At 54.9% G+C, this 25,453-nt stretch overlaps 1 protein-coding gene across 1 annotated transcript in view; it reads right to left on the bottom strand.

The window, feature by feature from the left end:
- Window positions 1-400: 400 nt before the first annotated feature.
- MPV17 (mitochondrial inner membrane protein MPV17) overlaps window positions 401-25,453 on the bottom strand; it is a 68,453-nt gene continuing 43,400 nt past the window's right edge. Inside the window, exons 5-9 of the mRNA XM_063917095.1 lie at window positions 23,856-23,948; window positions 19,226-19,321; window positions 15,134-15,166; window positions 4,041-4,093; window positions 401-801 (exon numbers count right to left, since the gene is read on the bottom strand). Coding sequence (XP_063773165.1) covers window positions 732-801; window positions 4,041-4,093; window positions 15,134-15,166; window positions 19,226-19,321; window positions 23,856-23,948 — 345 coding nt within the window. The 3' untranslated portion in view covers window positions 401-731. The remainder of the gene's footprint in view (window positions 802-4,040; window positions 4,094-15,133; window positions 15,167-19,225; window positions 19,322-23,855; window positions 23,949-25,453) is intronic.

Genomic DNA, 25,453 nt, shown 5'->3' with positions numbered 1-25,453 from the left:
TTCCAAGACTTATACGTCTGCAACTCCATCCAATGCGTAATATCAGCTTTTTACAGGGATCCGGTCAGAATGCAGACACTATTCAGAACGCTGACACCGGCATCCCAAATAGGGTCACCACCCCAGCGCTGGAATCCCGACAGCCGGGATCCCGAACGACCACCCACCGGGTGCACGCCCTGCCACAGTTTTGCTATTAAGGCATGCTAAAACTGAGCAGGGCATGCTGGGATGTGTAGTTCCACAACAGCTGTTGGGCCACAGGTTGCTGACCCATGTTTTACTGGTTCTCTCAGAATTCTGTTACAGCTCATCTGGCAATTGCTTAAACTTCTCATAGGTTTTGCTGCACTGTTTATTGTAAGTTGTGCTCTGGAGGGAACGGTCTCTCACGGCTGTATGTGATAATCTTTTGCTTATTGCCTCTTTAATAAAAACAGATTATACAAAAATAAGAGATAAATCCGTGGTCAACTGGAGTAAACCTGGACTGTGACCACCAGTCATCATTGCTAGGCTACGGGCCAGGATTCCAGACACGGACAACACGCCACGTTCTTCAGGATGGCTGCTGCTGGCCGCCAGGTTCCTCATACACATTATACCAAATCTCGTTGGCGGAGGGAGGATCTATATCCTTCATTCCACATGGGGCAATTCTATAACACTTGTGGTAAGGTTAAGGCAGGATTCAGTCCAGGAGAGAAGGATCTTCACAGCAGATCCCAGAATCAGGCTTGGTTGGCCTTCCAGGAGAGATAAGAGTTCCAGATAATGGCGACACACTGCACCACGGCCAGCCTGCCCGCAAGAGACAAACGCACATTAATCACCAAGAAAATCTACAGCAGATCCGGGAAACCTTCACTATCCAGCTGCCAGTAACCTCATACCCAGAACATAAGAAGGGGTCTCTTCTCCATCCAGTATATAAGAACATCATGTCACTGCCCCTGTCACATCACCCATCTCCTGATATACTCTGTGCTGCTGGGGGATCCTGCTCCTCCCACTATATAACTCAGTCGTCTGTGGCTTCCTGCTGCCTCCATTCCCCTCCTCACATCATGTCACTGCCCCTGTCACATGCAGCCCTGTCTTCACTGACACATCACTCATCTCCTGATATACTCTGTGCTGCTGGAGACCCTGCTCCTCCCACTATATAACTCTCAGTCTGTGGCTTCCTGCTGCCTCCATTCCCCTCCTCACATCATGTCACTGCCCCTGTCACATGCAGCCCTGTCCTCACTGACACATCACTTATCTCCTGATATACTCTGTGCTGCTGGGGACCCTGCTCCTCCCACTATATAACTCTCAGTCTGTGGCTTCCTGCTGCCTCCATTCCCCTCCTCACATCATGTCACTGCCCCTGTCACATGCAGCCCTGTCCTCACTGACACATCACTCATCTCCTGATATACTCTGTGCTGCTGGGGATCCTGCTCCTCCCACTATATAACTCTCAGCCTGTGGCTTCCTGCTGCCTCCATTCCCCTCCTCACATCATGTCACTGCCCCTGTCACATGCAGCCCTGTCTTCACTGACACATCACTCATCTCTTGATATACTCTGTGCTGCTGGGGACCCTGCTCCTCCCACTATATAACTCTCAGTCTGTGGCTTCCTGCTGCCTCCATTCCCCTCCTCACATCATGTCACTGCCCCTGTCACATGCAGCCCTGTCCTCACTGACACATTACTCATCTCCTGATATACTCTGTGCTGCTGGGGACCCTGCTCCTCCCACTATATAACTCTCAGTCTGTGGCTTCCTGCTGCCTCCATTCCCCTCCTCACATCATGTCACTGCCCCTGTCACATGCAGCCCTGTCCTCACTGACACATCACTCATCTCCTGATATACTCTGTGCTGCTGGGGATCCTGCTCCTCCCACTATATAACTCTCAGCCTGTGGCTTCCTGCTGCCTCCATTCCCCTCCTCACATCATGTCACTGCCCCTGTCACATGCAGCCCTGTCCTCACTGACACATCACTCATCTCCTGATATACTCTGTGCTGCTGGGGATCCTGCTCCTCCCACTATATAACTCTCAGTCTGTGGCTTCCTGCTGCCTCCATTCCCCTCCTCACATCATGTCACTGCCCCTGTCACATGCAGCCCTGTCCTCACTGACACATCACTCATCTCTTGATATACTCTGTGCTGCTGGGGACCCTGCTCCTCCCACTATATAACTCTCAGTCTGTGGCTTCCTGCTGCCTCCATTCCCCTCCTCACATCATGTCACTGCCCCTGTCACATGCAGCCCTGTCCTCACTGACACATTACTCATCTCCTGATATACTCTGTGCTGCTGGGGAACACTGCTCCGCCCAATATATAACTCTCAGTCTGCGGCTTCCTGCTGCCTCCATTCCCCTCCTCACATCATGTCACTGCCCCTGTCACATGCAGCCCTGTCCTCACTGACACATCACTCATCTCCTGATATACTCTGTGCTGCTGGGGACCCTGCTCCTCCCACTATATAACTCTCAGTCTGTGGCTTCCTGCTGCCTCCATTCTCCTCCTCACATCATGTCACTGCCCCTGTCACATGCAGCCCTGTCCTCACTGACACGTCACTCATCTCCTGATATACTCTGTGCTGCTGGGGACCCTGCTCCTCCAACTATATAACTCTCAGTCTGTGGCTTCCTGCTGCCTGCATTCTCCTCCTCACATCATGTCACTGCCCCTGTCACATGCAGCCCTGTCCTCACTGACACATCAGTCATCTCCTGATATACTCTGTGCTGCTGGGGACCCTGCTCCTCCCACTATATAACTCTCAGTCTGTGACTTCCTGCTGCCTCCATTCCCCTCCTCACATCAGGTCACTGCCCCTGTCACATGCAGCCCTGTCCTCACTGACACATCCCTCATCTCCTGATATACTCTGTGCTGCTGGGGACCCTGCTCCTCCCACTATATAACTCTCAGTCTGTGACTTCCTGCTGCCTCCATTCTCCTCCTCACATCATGTCACTGCCCCTGTCACATGCACCCTGTCCTCACTGACACATCACTCATCTCCTGATATACTCTGTGCTGCTGGGGACCCTGCTCCTCCCACTATATAACTCTCAGTCTGTGGCTTCCTGCTGCCTCCATTCCTCTCCTCACATTATGTCACTGCCCCTGTCACATGCAGCCCTGTCCTCACTGACACATCACTCATCTCCTGATATACTCTGTGCTGCTGGGGACCCTGCTCCTCCCACTATATAACTCTCAGTCTGTGGCTTCCTGCTGCCTCCATTCCCCTCCTCACATCATGTCACTGCCCCTGTCACATGCAGCCCTGTCCTCACGGACACATCACTCATCTCCTGATATACTCTGTGCTGCTGGGGATCCTGCTCCTCCCACTATATAACTCTCAGTCTGTGGCTTCCTGCTGCCTCCATTTCCCTCCTCACATCATGTCACTGCCCCTGTCACATGCAGCCCTGTACTCACTGACACATCACTCATCTCCTGATATACTCTGTGCTGCTGGGTCACCCTGCTCCTCTCACTATAGAACTCACAGTCTGTGGCTTCATGCTGCCTCCATTCCCCTCCTCACATCATGTCACATGCAGCCCTGTCCTCACTGACACATCACCCATCTCCTGATATACTCTGTGCTGCTGGGGACACTGCTCCTCCCACTATATAACTCTCAGTCTGTGACTTCCTGCTGCCTCCATTCCCCTCCTCATCATGTCACTGCCCCTGTCACAAGCAGCCCTGTCCTCACGGACACATCATTTATCTCCTGATATACTCTGTGCTGCTGGGGACCCTGCTCCTCCCACTATATAACTCTCAGTCTGTGGCTTCCTGCTGCCTCCATTCCCCTCCTCACATCATGTCACTGCCCCTGTCACATGCAGCCCTGTCCTCACTAACATCACTCATCTCCTGATATACTCTGTGCTGCTGTGTGGAATGGATGGACTGATAATGTGATGAATAAGAGGCAGCAGGTAGTGATGCCTCTCCTGTATTTGGCCTCAGGGCTCGGAGCAGTGACCGCACATACCTGTGATATAAAGGGATGAAGTAAAAGTTCGCCATCTGCACTGCCGGCCAAATCTGTAAGAAGCAAAAACAACAAAATAATGAAAAAAATAACGAGGGGGACATAGGGGCGTACAGGTGAGAGACAGGAGAAGGATACAGGAGGCACAGGGGTGTACAGGCCAGAGACAGGAGAAGGATACAGGAGGCACAGGGGTGTACAGGTGAGAGACAGGAGAAGGATACAGGAGGCACAGGGGCGTACAGGCCAGAGACAGGAGAAGGATACAGGAGGCACAGGGGTGTACAGGTGAGAGACAGGAGAAGGATACAGGAGGCACAGGGGCGTACAGGCCAGAGACAGGAGAAGGATACAGGAGGCACAGGGGTGTACAGGTGAGAGACAGGAGAAGGATACAGGAGGCACAGGGGTGCACAGGTGAGAGACAGGAGAAGGATACAGGAGGCACAGGGGTGTACAGGTGAGAGACAGGAGAAGGATACAGGAGGCACAGGGGCGTACAGGCCAGAGACAGGAGAAGGATACAGGAGGCACAGGGGCGTACAGGCCAGAGACAGGAGAAGGATACAGGAGGCACAGGGGTGTACAGGTGAGAGACAGGAGAAGGATACGGGAGGCACAGGGGTGTACAGGTGAGAGACAGGAGAAGGATACAGGAGGCACAGGGGTGCACAGGTGAGAGACAGGAGAAGGATACAGGAGGCACAGGGGTGTACAGGTGAGAGACAGGAGAAGGATACAGGAGGCACAGGGGTGTACAGGTGAGAGACAGGAGAAGGATACAGGAGGCACAGGGGCGTACAGGCCAGAGACAGGAGAAGGATACAGGAGGCACAGGGGTGTACAGGTGAGAGACAGGATAAGGATACAGGAGGCACAGGGGCGTACAGGCCAGAGACAGGAGAAGGATACAGGAGGCACAGGGGCGTACAGGCCAGAGACAGGAGAAGGATACAGGAGGCACAGGGGTGTACAGGTGAGAGACAGGAGAAGGATACAGGAGGCACAGGGGCGTACAGGCCAGAGACAGGAGAAGGATACAGGAGGCACAGGGGCGTACAGGCCAGAGACAGGAGAAGGATACAGGAGGCACAGGGGCGTACAGGCCAGAGACAGGAGAAGGATACAGGAGGCACAGGGGTGTACAGGTGAGAGACAGGAGAAGGATACAGGAGGCACAGGGGTGTACAGGTGAGAGACAGGAGAAGGATACAGGAGGCACAGGGGCGTACAGGCCAGAGACAGGAGAAGGATACAGGAGGCACAGGGGCGTACAGGCCAGAGACAGGAGAAGGATACAGGAGGCACAGGGGTGTACAGGTGAGAGACAGGAGAAGGATACAGGAGGCACAGGGGCGTACAGGTGAGAGACAGGAGAAGGATACAGGAGGCACAGGGGTGTACAGGTGAGAGACAGGAGAAGGATACAGGAGGCACAGGGGCGTACAGGTGAGAGACAGGAGAAGGATACAGGAGGCACAGGGGCGTACAGGCCAGAGACAGGAGAAGGATACAGGAGGCACAGGGGCGTACAGGCCAGAGACAGGAGAAGGATACAGGAGGCACAGGGGCGTACAGGCCAGAGAAAGGAGAAGGATACAGGAGGCACAGGGGTGTACAGGTGAGAGACAGGAGAAGGATACAGGAGGCACAGGGGTGTACAGGCCAGAGACAGGAGAAGGATACGGGAGGCACAGGGGCGTACAGGCCAGAGACAGGAGAAGGATACGGGAGGCACAGGGGCGTACAGGCCAGAGACAGGAGAAGGATACAGGAGGCACAGGGGTGTACAGGTGAGAGACAGGTGAAGGATACGGGAGGCACAGGGGTGTACAGGCCAGAGACAGGAGAAGGATACAGGAGGCACAGGGGCGTACAGGCCAGAGACAGGAGAAGGATACAGGAGGCACAGGGGCGTACAGGCCAGAGACAGGAGAAGGATACAGGAGGCACAGGGGTGTACAGGTGAGAGACAGGTGAAGGATACGGGAGGCACAGGGGTGTACAGGCCAGAGACAGGAGAAGGATACGGGAGGCACAGGGGCGTACAGGCCAGAGACAGGAGAAGGATACAGGAGGCACAGGGGCGTACAGGCCAGAGACAGGAGAAGGATACAGGAGGCACAGGGGTGTACAGGTGAGAGACAGGAGAAGGATACAGGAGGCACAGGGGTGTACAGGCCAGAGACAGGAGAAGGATACGGGAGGCACAGGGGTGTACAGGCCAGAGACAGGAGAAGGATACAGGAGGCACAGGGGTGTACAGGTGAGAGACAGGAGAAGGATACAGGAGGCACAGGGGTGTACAGGCCAGAGACAGGAGAAGGATACAGGAGGCACAGGGGTGTACAGGCCAGAGACAGGAGAAGGATACAGGAGGCACAGGGGCGTACAGGTGAGAGACAGGAGAAGGATACAGGAGGCACAGGGGTGTACAGGTGAGAGACAGGAGAAGGATACGGGAGGCACAGGGGCGTACAGGTGAGAGACAGGAGAAGGATACAGGAGGCACAGGGGTGTACAGGTGAGGGACATGAGAAGGATACAGGAGGCACAGGGGTGTACAGGTGAGAGACAGGAGAAGGATACAGGAGGCACAGGGGTGTACAGGTGAGAGACAGGAGAAGGATACGGGAGGCACAGGGGCGTACAGGTGAGAGACAGGAGAAGGATACAGGAGGCACAGGGGTGTACAGGTGAGAGACAGGAGAAGGATACAGGAGGCACAGGGGTGTACAGGTGAGAGACAGGAGAAGGATACGGGAGGCACAGGGGCGTACAGGTGAGAGACAGGAGAAGGATACAGGAGGCACAGGGGTGTACAGGTGAGAGACAGGAGAAGGATACGGGAGGCACAGGGGCGTACAGGTGAGAGACAGGAGGCACAGGGGTGTACAGGCCAGAGACAGGAGAAGGATACAGGAGGCACAGGGGTGTACAGGTAAGAGACAGGAGGCACAGGGGCGTACAGGTGAGAGACAGGAGAAGGATACGGGAGGCACAGGGGTGTACAGGCCAGAGACAGGAGAAGGATACAGGAGGCACAGGGGCGTAAAGGTGAGAGACAGGAGAAGGATACAGGAGGCATAGGGGTGTACAGGTGAGAGACAGGAGAAGGATACGGGAGGCACAGGGGCGTACAGGTGAGAGACAGCAGAAGGATACAGGAGGCACAGGGGTGTACAGGTGAGGGACATGAGAAGGATACAGGAGGCACAGGGGTGTACAGGTGAGAGACAGGAGAAGGATACAGGAGGCACAGGGGTGTACAGGTGAGAGACAGGAGAAGGATACGGGAGGCACAGGGGCGTACAGGTGAGAGACAGGAGAAGGATACGGGAGGCACAGGGGTGTACAGGTGAGAGACAGGAGAAGGATACAGGAGGCACAGGGGTGTACAGGTGAGAGACAGGAGAAGGATACAGGAGGCACAGGGGTGTACAGGTGAGAGACAGGAGAAGGATACGGGAGGCACAGGGGCGTACAGGTGAGAGACAGGAGAAGGATACAGGAGGCACAGGGGTGTACAGGTGAGAGACAGGAGAAGGATACGGGAGGCACAGGGGCGTACAGGTGAGAGACAGGAGGCACAGGGGTGTACAGGCCAGAGACAGGAGAAGGATACAGGAGGCACAGGGGTGTACAGGTAAGAGACAGGAGGCACAGGGGCGTACAGGTGAGAGACAGGAGAAGGATACGGGAGGCACAGGGGTGTACAGGCCAGAGACAGGAGAAGGATACAGGAGGCACAGGGGCGTAAAGGTGAGAGACAGGAGAAGGATACAGGAGGCACAGGGGTGTACAGGTGAGAGACAGGAGAAGGATACGGGAGGCACAGGGGTGTACAGGTGAGAGACAGGAGAAGGATACAGGAGGCACAGGGGTGTACAGGTGAGAGACAGGAGAAGGATACGGGAGGCACAGGGGTGTACAGGCCAGAGACAGGAGAAGGATACAGGAGGCACAGGGGCGTAAAGGTGAGAGACAGGAGAAGGATACAGGAGGCACAGGGGTGTACAGGTGAGAGACAGGAGAAGGATACGGGAGGCACAGGGGTGTACAGGTGAGAGACAGGAGAAGGATACAGGAGGCACAGGGGTGTACAGGTGAGAGACAGGAGAAGGATATGGGAGGCACAGGGGCGTACAGGTGAGAGACAGGAGAAGGATACAGGAGGCACAGGGGTGTACAGGTGAGAGACAGGAGAAGGATACAGGAGGCACAGGGGTGTACAGGTGAGAGACAGGAGAAGGATACAGGAGGCACAGGGGCGTACAGGTGAGAGACAGGAGAAGGATACGGGAGGCACAGGGGCGTACAGGTGAGAGACAGGAGAAGGATACAGGAGGCACAGGGGTGTACAGGTGAGAGACAGGAGAGGGATACAGGAGGCACAGGGGTGTACAGGTGAGAGGCAGGAGAAGGATACAGGAGGCACAGGGGTGTACAGGTGAGAGACAGGAGAAGGATACAGGAGGCACAGGGGCGTACAGGTGAGAGACAGGAGAAGGATACAGGAGGCACAGGGGTGTACAGGTGAGAGACAGGAGAAGGATACGGGAGGCACAGGGGCGTACAGGTGAGAGACAGGAGAAGGATACAGGAGGCACAGGGGTGTACAGGTGAGAGACAGGAGAAGGATACAGGAGGCACAGGGGTGTACAGGTGAGAGACAGGAGAAGGATACGGGAGGCACAGGGGTGTACAGGTGAGAGACAGGAGAATGATACGGGAGGCACAGGGGTGTACAGGTGAGAGACAGGAGAAGGATACAGGAGGCACAGGGGCGTACAGGTGAGAGACAGGAGAAGGATACAGGAGGCACAGGGGTGTACAGGTGAGAGACAGGAGAAGGATACAGGAGGCACAGGGGTGTACAGGCCAGAGACAGGAGAAGGATACAGGAGGCACAGGGGCGTACAGGCCAGAGACAGGAGAAGGATACAGGAGGCACAGGGGTGTACAGGTGAGAGACAGGAGAAGGATACAGGAGGCACAGGGGTGTACAGGCCAGAGACAGGAGAAGGATACAGGAGGCACAGGGGTGTACAGGTGAGAGACAGGAGAAGGATACAGGAGGCACAGGGGTGTACAGGTGAGAGACAGGAGAAGGATACAGGAGGCACAGGGGTGTACAGGCCAGAGACAGGAGAAGGATACGGGAGGCACAGGGGTGTACAGGTGAGAGACAGGAGAAGGATACGGGAGGCACAGGGGTGTACAGGTGAGAGACAGGAGAAGGATACGGGAGGCACAGGGGTGTACAGGCCAGAGACAGGAGAAGGATACAGGAGGCACAGGGGTGTACAGGTGAGAGACAGGAGAAGGATACGGGAGGCACAGGGGTGTACAGGCCAGAGACAGGAGAAGGATACAGGAGGCACAGGGGCGTACAGGTGAGAGACAGGAGAAGGATACGGGAGGCACAGGGGTGTACAGGTGAGAGACAGGAGAAGGATACTGGAGGCACAGGGGCGTACGGGTGAGAGACAGGAGAAGGATACGGGAGGCACAGGGGTGTACAGGTGAGAGACAGGAGAAGGATACAGGAGGCACAGGGGTGTACAGGTGAGAGACAGGAGAAGGATACAGGAGGCACAGGGGTGTACAGGCCAGAGACAGGAGAAGGATACAGGAGGCACAGGGGTGTACAGGTGAGAGACAGGAGAAGGATACAGGAGGCACAGGGGTGTACAGGCCAGAGACAGGAGAAGGATACAGGAGGCACAGGGGCGTACAGGCCAGAGACAGGAGAAGGATACGGGAGGCACAGGGGTGCACAGGTGAGAGACAGGAGAAGGATACAGGAGGCACAGGGGCGTACAAGTGAGAGACAGGAGAAGGATACAGGAGGCACAGGGGTGTACAGGCCAGAGACAGGAGAAGGATACGGGAGGCACAGGGGTGTACAGGCCAGAGACAGGAGAAGGATACGGGAGGCACAGGGGCGTACAGGTGAGAGACCGGAGAAGGATACAGGAGGCACAGGGGTGTACAGGTGAGAGACAGGAGAAGGATACAGGAGGCACAGGGGTGTACAGGTGAGAGACAGGAGAAGGATACAGGAGGCACAGGGGTGTACAGGTGAGAGACAGGAGAAGGATACAGGAGGCACAGGGGCGTACAAGTGAGAGACAGGAGAAGGATACAGGAGGCACAGGGGTGTACAGGCCAGAGACAGGAGAAGGATACAGGAGGCACAGGGGTGTACAGGCCAGAGACAGGAGAAGGATACGGGAGGCACAGGGGCGTACAGGTGAGAGACCGGAGAAGGATACAGGAGGCACAGGGGCGTACAGGCCAGAGACATGAGAAGGATACAGGAGGCACAGGGGTGTACAGGTGAGAGGCAGGAGAAGGATACAGGAGGCACAGGGGTGTACAGGTGAGAGACAGGAGAAGGATACGGGAGGCACAGGGGCGTACAGGTGAGAGACAGGAGAAGGATACAGGAGGCACAGGGGTGTACAGGTGAGAGACAGGAGAAGGATACGGGAGGCACAGGGGCGTACAGGTGAGAGACAGGAGGCACAGGGGTGTACAGGCCAGAGACAGGAGAAGGATACGGGAGGCACAGGGGTGTACAGGTGAGAGACAGGAGAAGGATACAGGAGGCACAGGGGTGTACAGGCCAGAGACAGGAGAAGGATACAGGAGGCACAGGGGTGTACAGGTGAGAGACAGGAGAAGGATACAGGAGGCACAGGGGTGTACAGGCCAGAGACAGGAGAAGGATACAGGAGGCACAGGGGTGTACAGGCCAGAGACAGGAGAAGGATACAGGAGGCACAGGGGTGTACAGGCCAGAGACAGGAGAAGGATACGGGAGGCACAGGGGTGTACAGGCCAGAGACAGGAGAAGGATACGGGAGGCACAGGGGTGTACAGGCAAGAGACAGGAGAAGGATACAGGAGGCACAGGGGTGCACAGGTGAGAGACAGGAGAAGGATACAGGAGGCACAGGGGTGTACAGGCCAGAGACAGGAGAAGGATACAGGAGGCACAGGGGTGTACAGGTGAGAGACAGGAGAAGGATACAGGAGGCACAGGGGTGTACAGGTGAGAGACAGGAGAAGGATACGGGAGGCACAGGGGCGTACAGGTGAGAGACAGGAGAAGGATACAGGAGGCACAGGGGTGTACAGGCCAGAGACAGGAGAAAGATACGGGAGGCACAGGGGTGTACAGGTGACAGACAGGAGAAGGATACAGGAGGCACAGGGGTGTACAGGTGAGAGACAGGAGAAGGATACGGGAGGCACAGGGGCGTACAGGTGAGAGACAGGAGGCACAGGGGTGTACAGGCCAGAGACAGGAGAAGGATACGGGAGGCACAGGGGCGTACAGGTGAGAGACAGGAGAAGGATACGGGAGGCACAGGGGCGTACAGGTGAGAGACAGGAGAAGGATACAGGAGGCACAGGGGTGTACAGGTGAGAGACAGGAGAAGGATACAGGAGGCACAGGGGTGTACAGGTGAGAGACAGGAGAAGGATACGGGAGGCACAGGGGCGTACAGGTGAGAGACAGGAGAAGGATACAGGAGGCACAGGGGTGTACAGGTGAGAGACAGGAGAGGGATACAGGAGGCACAGGGGTGTACAGGTGAGAGGCAGGAGAAGGATACAGGAGGCACAGGGGTGTACAGGCCAGAGACAGGAGAAGGATACGGGAGGCACAGGGGTGTACAGGTGAGAGACAGGAGAAGGATACGGGAGGCACAGGGGCGTACAGGTGAGAGACAGGAGAAGGATACAGGAGGCACAGGGGTGTACAGGTGAGAGACAGGAGAAGGATACAGGAGGCACAGGGGTGTACAGGTGAGAGACAGGAGAAGGATACAGGAGGCACAGGTGTGTACAGGTGAGAGACAGGAGAGGGATACAGGAGGCACAGGTGTGTACAGGTGAGAGACAGGAGAGGGATACAGGAGGCACAGGGGTGTACAGGTGAGAGGCAGGAGAAGGATACGGGAGGCACAGGGGCGTACAGGTGAGAGACAGGAGAAGGATACAGGAGGCACAGGTGTGTACAGGTGAGAGACAGGAGAAGGATACAGGAGGCACAGGGGTGTACAGGTGAGAGACAGGAGAAGGATACAGGAAGCACAGGGGTGCACAGGTGAGAGACAGGAGAAGGATACAGGAGGAAATACAAAAGGGATTTTTCCCACGCACTCTGCTGACTGTTAGTAAGAAGAACTATATACTATGTAATTACATAGTATATAGTTCTTCTTACTAACAGTCAGCAGAGTGCGTGGGAAAAATCCCTTTTGTATTTCTTGTCTAGAGTAACCCCCTCCCGCAGCACCTGGGGATTGTTACCAGCTTGATTAGAGCAGTTTTCCACTATTTATTGAAGGATACAGGAGGCACAGGGGTGTACAGGTGAGAGACAGGAGAAGGATACAGGAGGCACAGGGGTGTACAGGCCAGAGACAGGAGAAGGATACAGGAGGCACAGGGGTGCACAGGTGAGAGACAGGAGAAGGATACAGGAGGCACAGGGGTGTACAGGCCAGAGACAGGAGAAGGATACAGGAGGCACAGGGGTGTACAGGTGAGAGACAGGAGAAGGATACAGGAGGCACAGGGGTGTACAGGCCAGAGACAGGAGAAGGATACAGGAGGCACAGGGGTGTACAGGTGAGAGACAGGAGAAGGATACAGGAGGCACAGGGGTGTACAGGCCAGAGACAGGAGAAGGATACAGGAGGCACAGGGGTGTACAGGTGAGAGACAGGAGAAGGATACAGGAGGCACAGGGGTGTACAGGCCAGAGACAGGAGAAGGATACAGGAGGCACAGGGGCGTACAGGCCAGAGACAGGAGAAGGATACGGGAGGCACAGGGGTGCACAGGTGAGAGACAGGAGAAGGATACAGGAGGCACAGGGGCGTACAAGTGAGAGACAGGAGAAGGATACAGGAGGCACAGGGGTGTACAGGCCAGAGACAGGAGAAGGATACGGGAGGCACAGGGGTGTACAGGCCAGAGACAGGAGAAGGATACGGGAGGCACAGGGGCGTACAGGTGAGAGACCGGAGAAGGATACAGGAGGCACAGGGGTGTACAGGTGAGAGACAGGAGAAGGATACAGGAGGCACAGGGGTGTACAGGTGAGAGACAGGAGAAGGATACAGGAGGCACAGGGGTGTACAGGTGAGAGACAGGAGAAGGATACAGGAGGCACAGGGGCGTACAAGTGAGAGACAGGAGAAGGATACAGGAGGCACAGGGGTGTACAGGCCAGAGACAGGAGAAGGATACAGGAGGCACAGGGGTGTACAGGCCAGAGACAGGAGAAGGATACGGGAGGCACAGGGGCGTACAGGTGAGAGACCGGAGAAGGATACAGGAGGCACAGGGGCGTACAGGCCAGAGACATGAGAAGGATACAGGAGGCACAGGGGTGTACAGGTGAGAGGCAGGAGAAGGATACAGGAGGCACAGGGGTGTACAGGTGAGAGACAGGAGAAGGATACAGGAGGCACAGGGGTGTACAGGCCAGAGACAGGAGAAGGATACAGGAGGCACAGGGGTGTACAGGTGAGAGACAGGAGAAGGAGACAGGAGAAGGATACAGGAGGCACAGGGGCGTACAGGTGAGAGACAGGAGAAGGATACAGGAGGCACAGGGGTGTACAGGCCAGAGACAGGAGAAGGATACAGGAGGCACAGGGTTGTACAGGCCAGAGACAGGAGAAGGATACAGGAGGCACAGGGGCGTACAGGTGAGTGACAGGAGAAGGATACAGGAGGCACAGGGGTGTACAGGCCAGAGACAGGAGAAGGATACAGGAGGCACAGGGGCGTACAGGCCAGAGACAGGAGAAGAATACAGGAGGCACAGGGGCGTACAGGTGAGAGACAGGAGAAGGATACAGGAGGCACAGGGGTGTACAGGTGAGAGACAGGAGAAGGATACAGGAGGTACAGGGGCGTACAGGCCAGAGACAGGAGAAGAATACAGGAGGCACAGGGGCGTACAGGTGAGAGACAGGAGAAGGATACAGGAGGCACAGGGGTGTACAGGTGAGAGACAGGAGAAGGATACAGGAGGTACAGGGGCGTACAGGCCAGAGACAGGAGAAGAATACGGGAGGCACAGGGGTGTACAGGTGAGAGACAGGAGAAGGATACAGGAGGCACAGGGGTGTACAGGCCAGAGACAGGAGAAGGATACAGGAGGCACAGGGGTGTACAGGTGAGAGACAGGAGAAGGATACAGGAGGCACAGGGGTGTACAGGTGAGAGACAGGAGAAGAATACGGGAGGCACAGGGGTGTACAGGTGAGAGACAGGAGAAGGATACAGGAGGCACAGGGGTGTACAGGTGAGAGACAGGAGAAGGATACGGGAGGCACAGGGGTGTACAGGCCAGAGACAGGAGAAGGATACGGGAGGCACAGGGGTGTACAGGTGAGAGACAGGAGAAGGATACAGGAGGCACAGGGGTGTACAGGCCAAAGACAGGAGAAGGATACAGGAGGCACAGGGGTGTACAGGTGAGAGACAGGAGAAGGATACAGGAGGCACAGGGGTGTACAGGCCAGAGACAGGAGAAGGATACAGGAGGCACAGGGGTGTACAGGTGAGACACAGGAGAAGGATACAGGAGGCACAGGGGTGTACAGGTGAGAGACAGGAGAAGAATACGGGAGGCACAGGGGTGCACAGGTGAGAGACAGGAGAAGGATACAGGAGGCACAGGGGTGTACAGGTGAGAGACAGGAGAAGGATACAGGAGGCACAGGGGTGTACAGGTGAGAGACAGGAGAAGGATACGGGAGGCACAGGGGTGTACAGGTGAGAGACAGGAGAAGGATACAGGAGGCACAGGGGTGTACAGGTGAGAGACAGGAGAAGGATACAGGAGGCACAGGGGTGTACAGGTGAGAGACAGGAGAAGAATACGGGAGGCACAGGGGTGCACAGGTGAGAGACAGGAGAAGGATACAGGAGGCACAGGGGTGTACAGGTGAGAGACAGGAGAAGGATACAGGAGGCACAGGGGTGTACAGGCCAGAGACAGGAGAAGAATACAGGAGGCACAGGGGTGTAGTGAGGCACTGGTGTTATATACTTACGTAGTAATTAGCGATTAGAGCGTCTGTGTAATCCTGCAATGAGAAGGTGGACAGAGGACATGATAAGCCGCACGTACAGGACACAGAAATGGGCAGCAATGTAATGTACAGTGCATCCCGAAAGTATTCACAGCGCTTCACTTTTTCCACATTTTGTTATGTTACAGCCTTATTCCAAAATGGAATCAATTCATTTTTTCCCTCAAAATTCTACACACAATTCCCCATAATGACAACGTGAAAAGTTTTTTTTTTTTAGATTTTTGCAAATTTATTAGAAATAAAAAACTAAGAGATCACATGTACATAAGTATTCATAGCCTTTGCCATGAAGCTCAGGTGCATCCTGTTTCCACTGATAATCCTTGAGATATTCCTACAGCTTAATTGGAGTCCACCTGTGGTAAATGCAGTTGATAGGACATGATTTGGAAAGGCGCACACCTGTCTATATAAGGTCCCACACTTGACAGTACATGTCTGAGCACAAACCAAGCATGAAGTCAAAGGAATTGTCTGTAGACCTCCGAGACAGGATTGTCTCGAGGCACAAATCTGGGTAAGGGTACAGAAAAATATCTGCTGCTCTGAAGGTCCCAATGAGCACAGTGGCCTCCATCATCCGTAAATGGGAGAAGTTCAGAACCACCAGGACTCTTCCTAGAGCTGGCCGGCCGTCTAAACTGAGCGATCGGGGGAGAAGGGCCCTAGTCAGGGAGGTGACCAAGAACCCAATGGTCACTCTGTCAGAGCTACAGCATTCCTCTGTGGAGAGAGGAGAACCTTCCAGAAGGACAACCATCTCTGCAGCAATCCACCAATCAGGCCTGTATGGTAGAGTGGCCACATGGAAGCCACTCCTTAGTAAAAAGCACAGGGCAGCCCACCTGGCGTTTGCCAAAATGCACCTGAAGGACTCTCAGATCATGAGAAACAAGATTCTCTGGTCTGATGAGACAAAGATTGAACTCTTTGGTGTGAATGCCAGGCATCATGTTTGGAGGAAACTAGGCACCGCTCACCACCAGGCCAAATACCATCCCTACAGTGAAGCATGGTGGTGGCAGCATCATACTGTGGGGATGTTTTTCAGCGGCAGGAACTGGGAGACTAGTCAGGATAGAGGGACAGATGAATGCAGCAATGTACAGAGACATCATGGATGAAAACCTGCTCCAGAGCGCTCTTGACCTCAGACTGGGGCGACGGTATATCTTTCAGCAGGACAACGACCCTAAGCACACAGCCAAGATATCAAAGGAGTGGCTTCAGGACAACTCTGTGAATGTCCTTGAGTGGCCCAGCCAGAGCCCAGACTTGAATCCGATTGAACATCTCTGGGGAGATGTGAAAATGGCTGTGCACCGACGCTTCCCATCCAACCTGATGGAGCTTGAGAGGTGCTGCAAAGAGAAATGGGCGAAACTGCCCAAAGATAGGTGTGCCAAGCTTGTGGCATCAAATTCAAAAAGACTTGAGGCTGTAATTGCTGCCAAAGGGGCATCAACAATGTATTGAGCAAAGGCTGTGAATACTTATGTACATGTGATTTCTTAGTTTTTGATTTTTTTATAAATTTGCAAAAATCTCAAAAACACTTTGTCACATTGTCATTATGGGGATTTTTTTGTAGAATTTTGAGGGGAGAAATGAATGTATTACAGTTTGGAATAAGGCCGTAACATAACAAAATGTGAAAAAAGTGAAGCGCTGTGAATACTTTCCGGATGAACTCTAAACGCCCGAGATTCTGGGATGCACAGAGTCGCCGACACCAGATGGGTCAGTACAACTGGCTACTCCAGCAGACATATTTGGTGTATTTAACCACTGAGCTGCGACCTGTGACCTCACAGCAATGAGAAGCAGCTGAGAGAAGCGGACCACAGGCGCCTGACCTAATGTTATACGCCAGCGCCCAGAGCACCGCTCCCCACAATGTAACCTCTCGCCTATCCCGCAATCTACGCCCGAAATGTCCCTGTTACTGATCACTGCGTCATCCATCTGCCAAATTGCTCCTACAGTATACATGTGCAGACTGTAAGCTCTCAGGGCCGGGACTCTCACTGACGTACGTTTGCCCCCCCTATGTGTACCATTGTGTAGACGAGGGTTATAGGGCTGCGATCAGCATCTGCGCTCGTGTGGCGTTCTTTGTATTGCAGTGTTATTTCTCCTGTCCGGGGAGGGGACGGTGGTGGGGTCAGTGACGGGGGGCCTGTATTACTCTGGGGAGGGGACAGTGGTGTGGTGAGCGACGGGGGTCTGTATTACTGTCCGGGGAGGGGTCGGTGGTGGGGTGAGTGACGGAGGCCCTGTATTGCTGTACGGGGAGGGGACGGTGGTGGGGTCAGTGACGGGGGGCCTGTATTACTGTCCGGGGAGGGGTCAGTGGTGGGGTGAGTGACGGGGGGCCTGTATTACTTCGGTGAGGGGACGGTGGTGGGGTGAGTGACGGGGGGCCTGTATTACTTCGGGGAGGGGCCGGTGGTGGGGTAAGTGACGGGGGGCCTGTATTACTTCGGGGAGAGGCCGGTGGTGGGGTGAGTGACGGGGGGCCTGTATTACTTCGGGGAGGGGCCGGTGGTGGGGTGAGTGACGGGGGGCCTGTATTACTTCGGGAAGGGAACGGTGGTGGGGTGAGTGACGGGGGGCCTGTATTACTTCGGGGAGGGGCCGGTGGTGGGGTGAGTGACGGGGGCCTGTACACACGGCTCTGTATGAGGAGCACCGGATCAGCGTGTATTTATAGCAGACAGTAATAACCTGCGCCCGGCGTCTGATGAGCGGCTCCCGGTGTTTGCACAGGTAATGGCTTCTGCTGACCCCGATCCCCTCTCATCAGCTGCTTCTCTCCACACAGATTACACAGAGACCCCACCTCACGCCTGGGAGGAGAGGGGGGGTCAGACTGTAACCCCTTCTCTGCTGTGTATTACATGATGTCACACCTGTCCTATCCCCTCCACACACACACACGTGACGTCCCCTGTCCCGTCCCCCCCCCACACCGTGTGACGTCCCGTCCTCCCCCCAAATACACCGTGTGACGTCCCCCCTCCCCCAATACACTGTGTGACGTCCCACGTCCTCCCCCCCATACACCGTGTGACGTCCCCCCCTCCCCCCAAATACACCGTGTGACGTCCCCCCTCCCCCCAAATACACCGTGTGACGTCCCCCCCCTCCCCCCAAATACACCGTGTGACGTCCCCCCCCTCCCCCAATACACCGTGTGACGTCCCCCCTCCCCCAAATACACCGTGTGACGTCCCCCCCTCCCCCAATACACCGTGTGACGTCCCATCTCCTCCCCCCATACACCGTGTGACGTCCCATCTCCTCCCCCCATACACCGTGTGACATCCCCCCTCCCCCAATACACCGTGTGACGTCCCCTGTCCTCCCCCCCATACACCGTGTGACGTCCCCTGTCCCTCCCCCCATACACCGTGTGACGTCCCCTGTCCCCCCCCATACACCGTGTGACGTCCCCTGTCACCTGCCCCCATACACCGTGTGACGTCCCGTCACCTGCCCCCATACAATGTGTGACGTCCCCTGTCCTCCCCCCCATACACCGTGTGACGTCCCCTGTCCCTCCCCCCATACACCGTGTGACGTCCCCTGTCCCCCCCCCATACACCGTGTGACGTCCCCTGTCACCTGCCCCCATACACCGTGTGACGTCCCGTCACCTGCCCCCATACAATGTGTGACGTCCCCTGTCCTCCCTCTCCATACACCGTGTGACGTCCCCTGCCCCCCCCAATACACAGCGAGACGTCCCCTGTCCCCCGCCCCCATACACAGCGAGACGTCCCCTGTCCCCCGCCCCCATACACAGCGAGACGTCCCCTGTCCCCCGCCCCCATACACAGCGAGACGTCCCCTGTCCCCCGCCCCCATACACAGTGTGATGTCCCCACCCTCTATACACCGTGTGATGTGCCTTGCACCCCCCCCTCCCTTTACACTGTATATGGCCCCTACCTCACCAGGACCTCACCATGTGCCCCCCTGTATACTATGATATAATAGGGGGTGAGCACAGCCGGGTCACATTATTTACTATCAGTCACACCTCACCCGCTTCATCTTGGCCCAGATTTCCTCCTTAGAGAGACCGTTCAGTGTCCCCACAATGATCAGGAAGCACCCGAGGAAGCAGGGGGCGAATACACCCTAAAACACATAAGGTGCATTATTCACCCGATCCCTACAGTACACTACCGATCCTCTGATCCCTACTGCAGCCCTATACAGTACACTACTGATCATCCGATCCCTACTGCAGCCCTATACAGTACACTACTGATCATCCGATCCCTACTGCAGCCCTATACAGTACACTACTGATCATCTGATCCCTACTGCAGCCCTATACAGTACACTACTGATCATCCGATCCCTACTGCAGCCCTATACAGTACACTACTGATCATCCGATCCCTACTGCAGCCCTATACAGTACACTACTGATCATCCGATCCCTACTGCAGCCCTATACAGTACACTACTGATCATCTGATCCCTACTGCAGCCCTATACAGTACACTACTGATCATACGATCCCTACTGCAGCCCTATACAGTACACTACTGATCATCTGATCCCTACTGCAGCCCTATACAGTACACTACTGATCATCTGATCCCTACTGCAGCCCTGTACAGTACACTACTGATCATCTGATCCCTACTGCAGCCCTATACAGTACACTACTGATCATCTGATCCCTACTGCAGCCCTGTACAGTACACTACTGATCATCTGATCCCTACTGCAGCCCTATACAGTACACTACTGATCATCTGATCCCTACTGCAGCCTTATACAGTACACTACTGATCATCCGATCCCTACTGCAGCCCTATACAGTACACTACTGATCATCCGATCCCTACTGCAGCCCTATACAGTACACTACTGATCATCCGATCCCTACTGCAGCCCTATACAGTACACTACTGAACATCTGATCCCTACTACAGCCCTATACAGTACACTACTGATCATCTGATCCCTACTGCAGCCCTATACAGTACAATACTGATCATCTGATCCCTACTGCAGCCCTATACAGTACACTACTGATCATCTGATCCCTACTGCAGCCTTATACAGTACACTACTGATCATCTGATCCCTACTGCAGCCCTATACAGTACACTACTGATCATCCGATCCCTACTGCAGCCCTATACAGTACACTACTGATCATCCGATCCCTACTGCAGCCCTGTACAGTACACTACTGATCATCTGATCCCTACTGCAGCCCTATACAGTACACTACTGATCATCTGATCCCTACTGCAGCCCTATACAGTACACTACTGATCATCTGATCCCTACTGCAGCCCTATACAGTACACTACTGATCATCTGATCCCTACTGCAGCCCTATACAGTACACTACTGATCATCTGATCCCTACTGCAGCCCTATACAGTACACTACTGGTCATCCGATCCCTACTGCAGCCCTATACAGTACACTACTGATTATCCGATCCCTACTGCAGCCCTATACAGTACACTACTGATTATCCGATCCCTACTGCAGCCCTATACAGTACACTACTGATCATCTGATCCCTACTGCAGCCTTATACAGTACACTACTGATCATCTGATCCCTACTGCAGCCCTATACAGTACACTACTGATCATCTGATCCCTACTGCAGCCCTATACAGTACACTACTGATCATCTGATCCCTACTGCAGCCTTATACAGTACACTACTGATCATCTGATCCCTACTGCAGCCCTGTACAGTACACTACTGATCATCTGATCCCTACTGCAGCCTTATACAGTACACTACCGATCATCTGATCCCTACTGCAGCCCTGTACAGTACACTACTGATCATCTGATCCCTACTGCAGCCTTATACAGTACACTACTGATCATCTGATCCCTACTGCAGCACTATACAGTACACTACTGATCATCTGATCCCTACTGCAGCACTATACAGTACACTACTGATCATCTGATCCCTACTGCAGCCCTATACAGTACACTACTGATCATCCGATCCCTACTGCAGCCCTGTACAGTACACTACTGATCATCTGATCCCTACTGCAGCCCTATACAGTACACTACTGATCATCTGATCCCTACTGCAGCCCTATACAGTACACTACTGATCATCTGATCCCTACTGCAGCCCTATACAGTACACTACTGATCATCCGATCCCTACTGCAGCCCTATACAGTACACTACTGATCATCCGATCCCTACTGCAGCCCTGTACAGTACACTACTGATCATCCAATCCCTACTGCAGCCCTGTACAGTACACTACTGATCATCTGATCCCTACTGCAGCCCTATACAGTACACTACTGATCATCTGATCCCTACTGCAGCCCTATACAGTACACTACTGGTCATCTGATCCCTACTGCAGCCCTATACAGTACACTACTGATCATCTGATCCCTACTGCAGCACTATACAGTACACTACTGATCATCTGATCCCTACTGCAGCCCTATACAGTACACTACTGGTCATCTGATCCCTACTGCAGCCCTATACAGTACACTACTGGTCATCCGATCCCTACTGCAGCCCTATACAGTACACTACTGATCATCCGATCCCTACTGCAAGCCCTATACAGTACACTACTGATCATCTGATCCCTACTGCAGCCCTATACAGTACACTACTGATCATCTGATCCCTACTGCAGCCCTATACAGTACACTACTGATCATCCGATCCCTACTGCAGCCCTATACAGTACACTACTGGTCATCCGATCCCTACTGCAGCCCTATACAGTACACTACCGATCATCTGATCCCTACTGCAGCCCTATACAGTACACTACCGATCATCTGATCCCTACTGCAGCCCTATACAGTACACTACTGATCATCTGATCCCTACTGCAGCCCTGTACAGTACACTACTGATCATCTGATCCCTACTGCAGCCCTGTACAGTACACTACTGGTCATCCGATCCCTACTGCAGCCCTATACAGTACACTACTGATCATCCGATCCCTACTGCAGCCCTATACAGTACACTACTGATCTGATCCCTACTGCAGCCCTATACAGTACACTACTGATCATCCAATCCCTACTGCAGCCCTATACAGTACACTACTGGTCATCCGATCCCTACTGCAGCCCTATACAGTACACTACTGATCATCCGATCCCTACTGCAGCCCTATACAGTACACTACTGATCATCCGATCCCTACTGCAGCCCTATACAGTACACTACTGATCATCTGATCCCTACTGCAGCCCTGTACAGTACACTACTGATCATCTGATCCCTACTGCAGCCCTGTACAGTACACTACTGGTCATCCGATCCCTACTGCAGCCCTATACAGTACACTACTGATCATCCGATCCCTACTGCAGCCCTATACAGTACACTACTGATCTGATCCCTACTGCAGCCCTATACAGTACACTACTGATCATCCAATCCCTACTGCAGCCCTATACAGTACACTACTGGTCATCCGATCCCTACTGCAGCCCTATACAGTACACTACTGATCATCCGATCCCTACTGCAGCCCTATACAGTACACTACTGATCATCCGATCCCTACTGCAGCCCTATACAGTACACTACTGATCATCCGATCCCTACTGCAGCCCTATACAGTACACTACTGATCATCTGATCCCTACTGCAGCCCTATACAGTACACTACTGATCATCCGATCCCTACTGCAGCCCTATACAGTACACTACTGATCATCCGATCCCTACTGCAGCCCTGTACAGTACACTACTGATCATCTGATCCCTACTGCAGCCCTATACAGTACACTACTGATCATCCGATCCCTACTGCAGCCCTATACAGTACACTACTGATCATCCGATCCCTACTGCAGCCCTATACAGTACACTACTGATCATCCGATCCCTACTGCAGCCCTATACAGTACACTACTGATCATCCGATCCCTACTGCAGCCCTATACAGTACACTACTGATCATCCGATCCCTACTGCAGCCCTATACAGTACACTACTGATCTTCCGATCCCTACTGCAGCCCTATACAGTACACTACTGATCATCCGATCCCTACTGCAGCCCTATACAGTACACTACTGATCATCTGATCCCTACTGCAGCCCTATACAGTACACTACTGATCATCCGATCCCTACTGCAGCCCTATACAGTACACTACTGATCATCCGATCCCTACTGCAGCCCTATACAGTACACTACTGATCATCTGATCCCTACTGCAGCCCTATACAGTACACTACTGATCATCTGATCCCTACTGCAGCCCTGTACAGTACACTACTGATCATCCGATCCCTACTGCAGCCCTATACAGTACACTACTGATCATCTGATCCCTACTGCAGCCCTATACAGTACACTACTGATCATCTGATCCCTACTGCAGCCCTATACAGTACACTACTGATCATCTGATCCCTACTGCAGCCCTATACAGTACACTACCGATCATCCGATCCCTACTGCAGCCCTGTACAGTACACTACTGATCATCCGATCCCTACTGCAGCCCTGTACAGTACACTACTGATCATCCGATCCCTACTGCAGCCCTAGATAGTGCAAGATTATTGGCTGATCCCTATTCCAGTACTACTGATCCTCTGATCCCTACAGTCCAGATTAGACATAGAATAGCAGTAAGATACCTGTGACCTCTCACCCTCTCTTACCTGGTCCAGCAGCATCTTCCTCAGAGCTACAGACTTACTGCTCCCAGGAATCAGACCTTCCAGGACCTTGTACCAGCCTCCGATAACAGGGCCCTGAGGAGGACACACAGCGCCGTCATACTCTGCACCGGTCACCTCTCTACCAGCGTGCCCCAGTCCCACATCCCAGCAACCAGCGTGCCCCAGTCCCGCATCCCAGCAACCAGCGAGCGCCAGTCCCACATCCCAGCAACCAGCGGGCGCCAGTCCCACATCCCAGCAACCAGCGGGCGCCAGTCCCACATCCCAGCAACCAGCGGGCGCCAGTCCCACATCCCAGCAACCAGCGGGCGCCAGTCCTACATCCCAGCAACCAGCGGGCGCCAGTCCTACATCCCAGCAACCAGCGGGCGCCAGTCCTACATCCCAGCAACCAGCGGGCGCCAGTCCTACATCCCAGCAACCAGCGGGCGCCAGTCCTACATCCCAGCAACCAGCGAGCGCCAGTCCTACATCCCAGCAACCAGCGAGCGCCAGTCCTACATCCCAGCAACCAGCGAGCGCCAGTCCTACATCCCAGCAACCAGCGAGCGCCAGTCCTACATCCCAGCAACCAGCGGGCGCCAGTCCTACATCCCAGCAACCAGCGAGCGCCAGTCCTACAACCCAGCAACCAGCAGGCGCCAGTCCTACATCCCAGCGAGCGCCAGTCCTACATCCCAGCAACCAGCGGGCGCCAGTCCCGCATCCAGCACGCGCCAGTCCCGCGTCCCAGCAACCAGCAGGTGCCAGTCCCGCGTCCCAGCAGGCGCCAGTCCCACATCCCAGCAACCAGCGGGCGCCAGTCCCACATCCCAGCGACCAGCGAGCGCCAGTCCTACATCCCAGCGACCAGCGGGCGCCAGTCCTACATCCCAGCAACCAGCGGGCGCCAGTCCTACATCCCAGCAACCAGCGGGCGCCAGTCCTACATCCCAGCAACCAGCGGGCGCCAGTCCTACATCCCAGCAACCAGCGGGCGCCAGTCCTACATCCCAGCAACCAGCGGGCGCCAGTCCTACATCCCAGCAACCAGTGGGCGCCAGTCCTACATCCCAGCAACCAGCGAGCGCCAGTCCTACATCCCAGCAACCAGCGAGCGCCAGTCCTACATCCCAGCAACCAGCGAGCGCCAGTCCTACATCCCAGCAACCAGCGAGCGCCAGTTCTACATCCCAGCAACCAGCGGGCGCCAGTCCTACATCCCAGCAACCAGCGAGCGCCAGTCCTACATCCCAGCAACCAGCAGGCGCCAGTCCTACATCCCAGCGAGCGCCAGTCCTACATCCCAGCAACCAGCAGGCGCCAGTCCCGCATCCAGCACGCGCCAGTCCCGCGTCCCAGCAACCAGCGGGCGCCAGTCCCGCGTCCCAGCAACCAGCGGGCGCCAGTCCCACATCCCAGCAACCAGCGGGCGCCAGTCCCACATCCCAGCAACCAGCGGGCGCCAGTCCCACATCCCAGCAACCAGCGGGCGCCAGTCCCACATCCCAGCAACCAGCGGGCGCCAGTCCCACATCCCAGCAACCAGCGGGCGCCAGTCCCACATCCCAGCAACCAGCGGGCGCCAGTCCCCACAT

Source organism: Pseudophryne corroboree, chromosome 4 (assembly GCF_028390025.1).
Source record: "Pseudophryne corroboree isolate aPseCor3 chromosome 4, aPseCor3.hap2, whole genome shotgun sequence".
Taxonomy (NCBI): Eukaryota; Metazoa; Chordata; class Amphibia; order Anura; family Myobatrachidae; genus Pseudophryne; species Pseudophryne corroboree.
The sequence above is the reverse complement of the archived record's forward strand: the minus strand, read 5'-3'. Positions and strand labels throughout refer to the sequence as shown.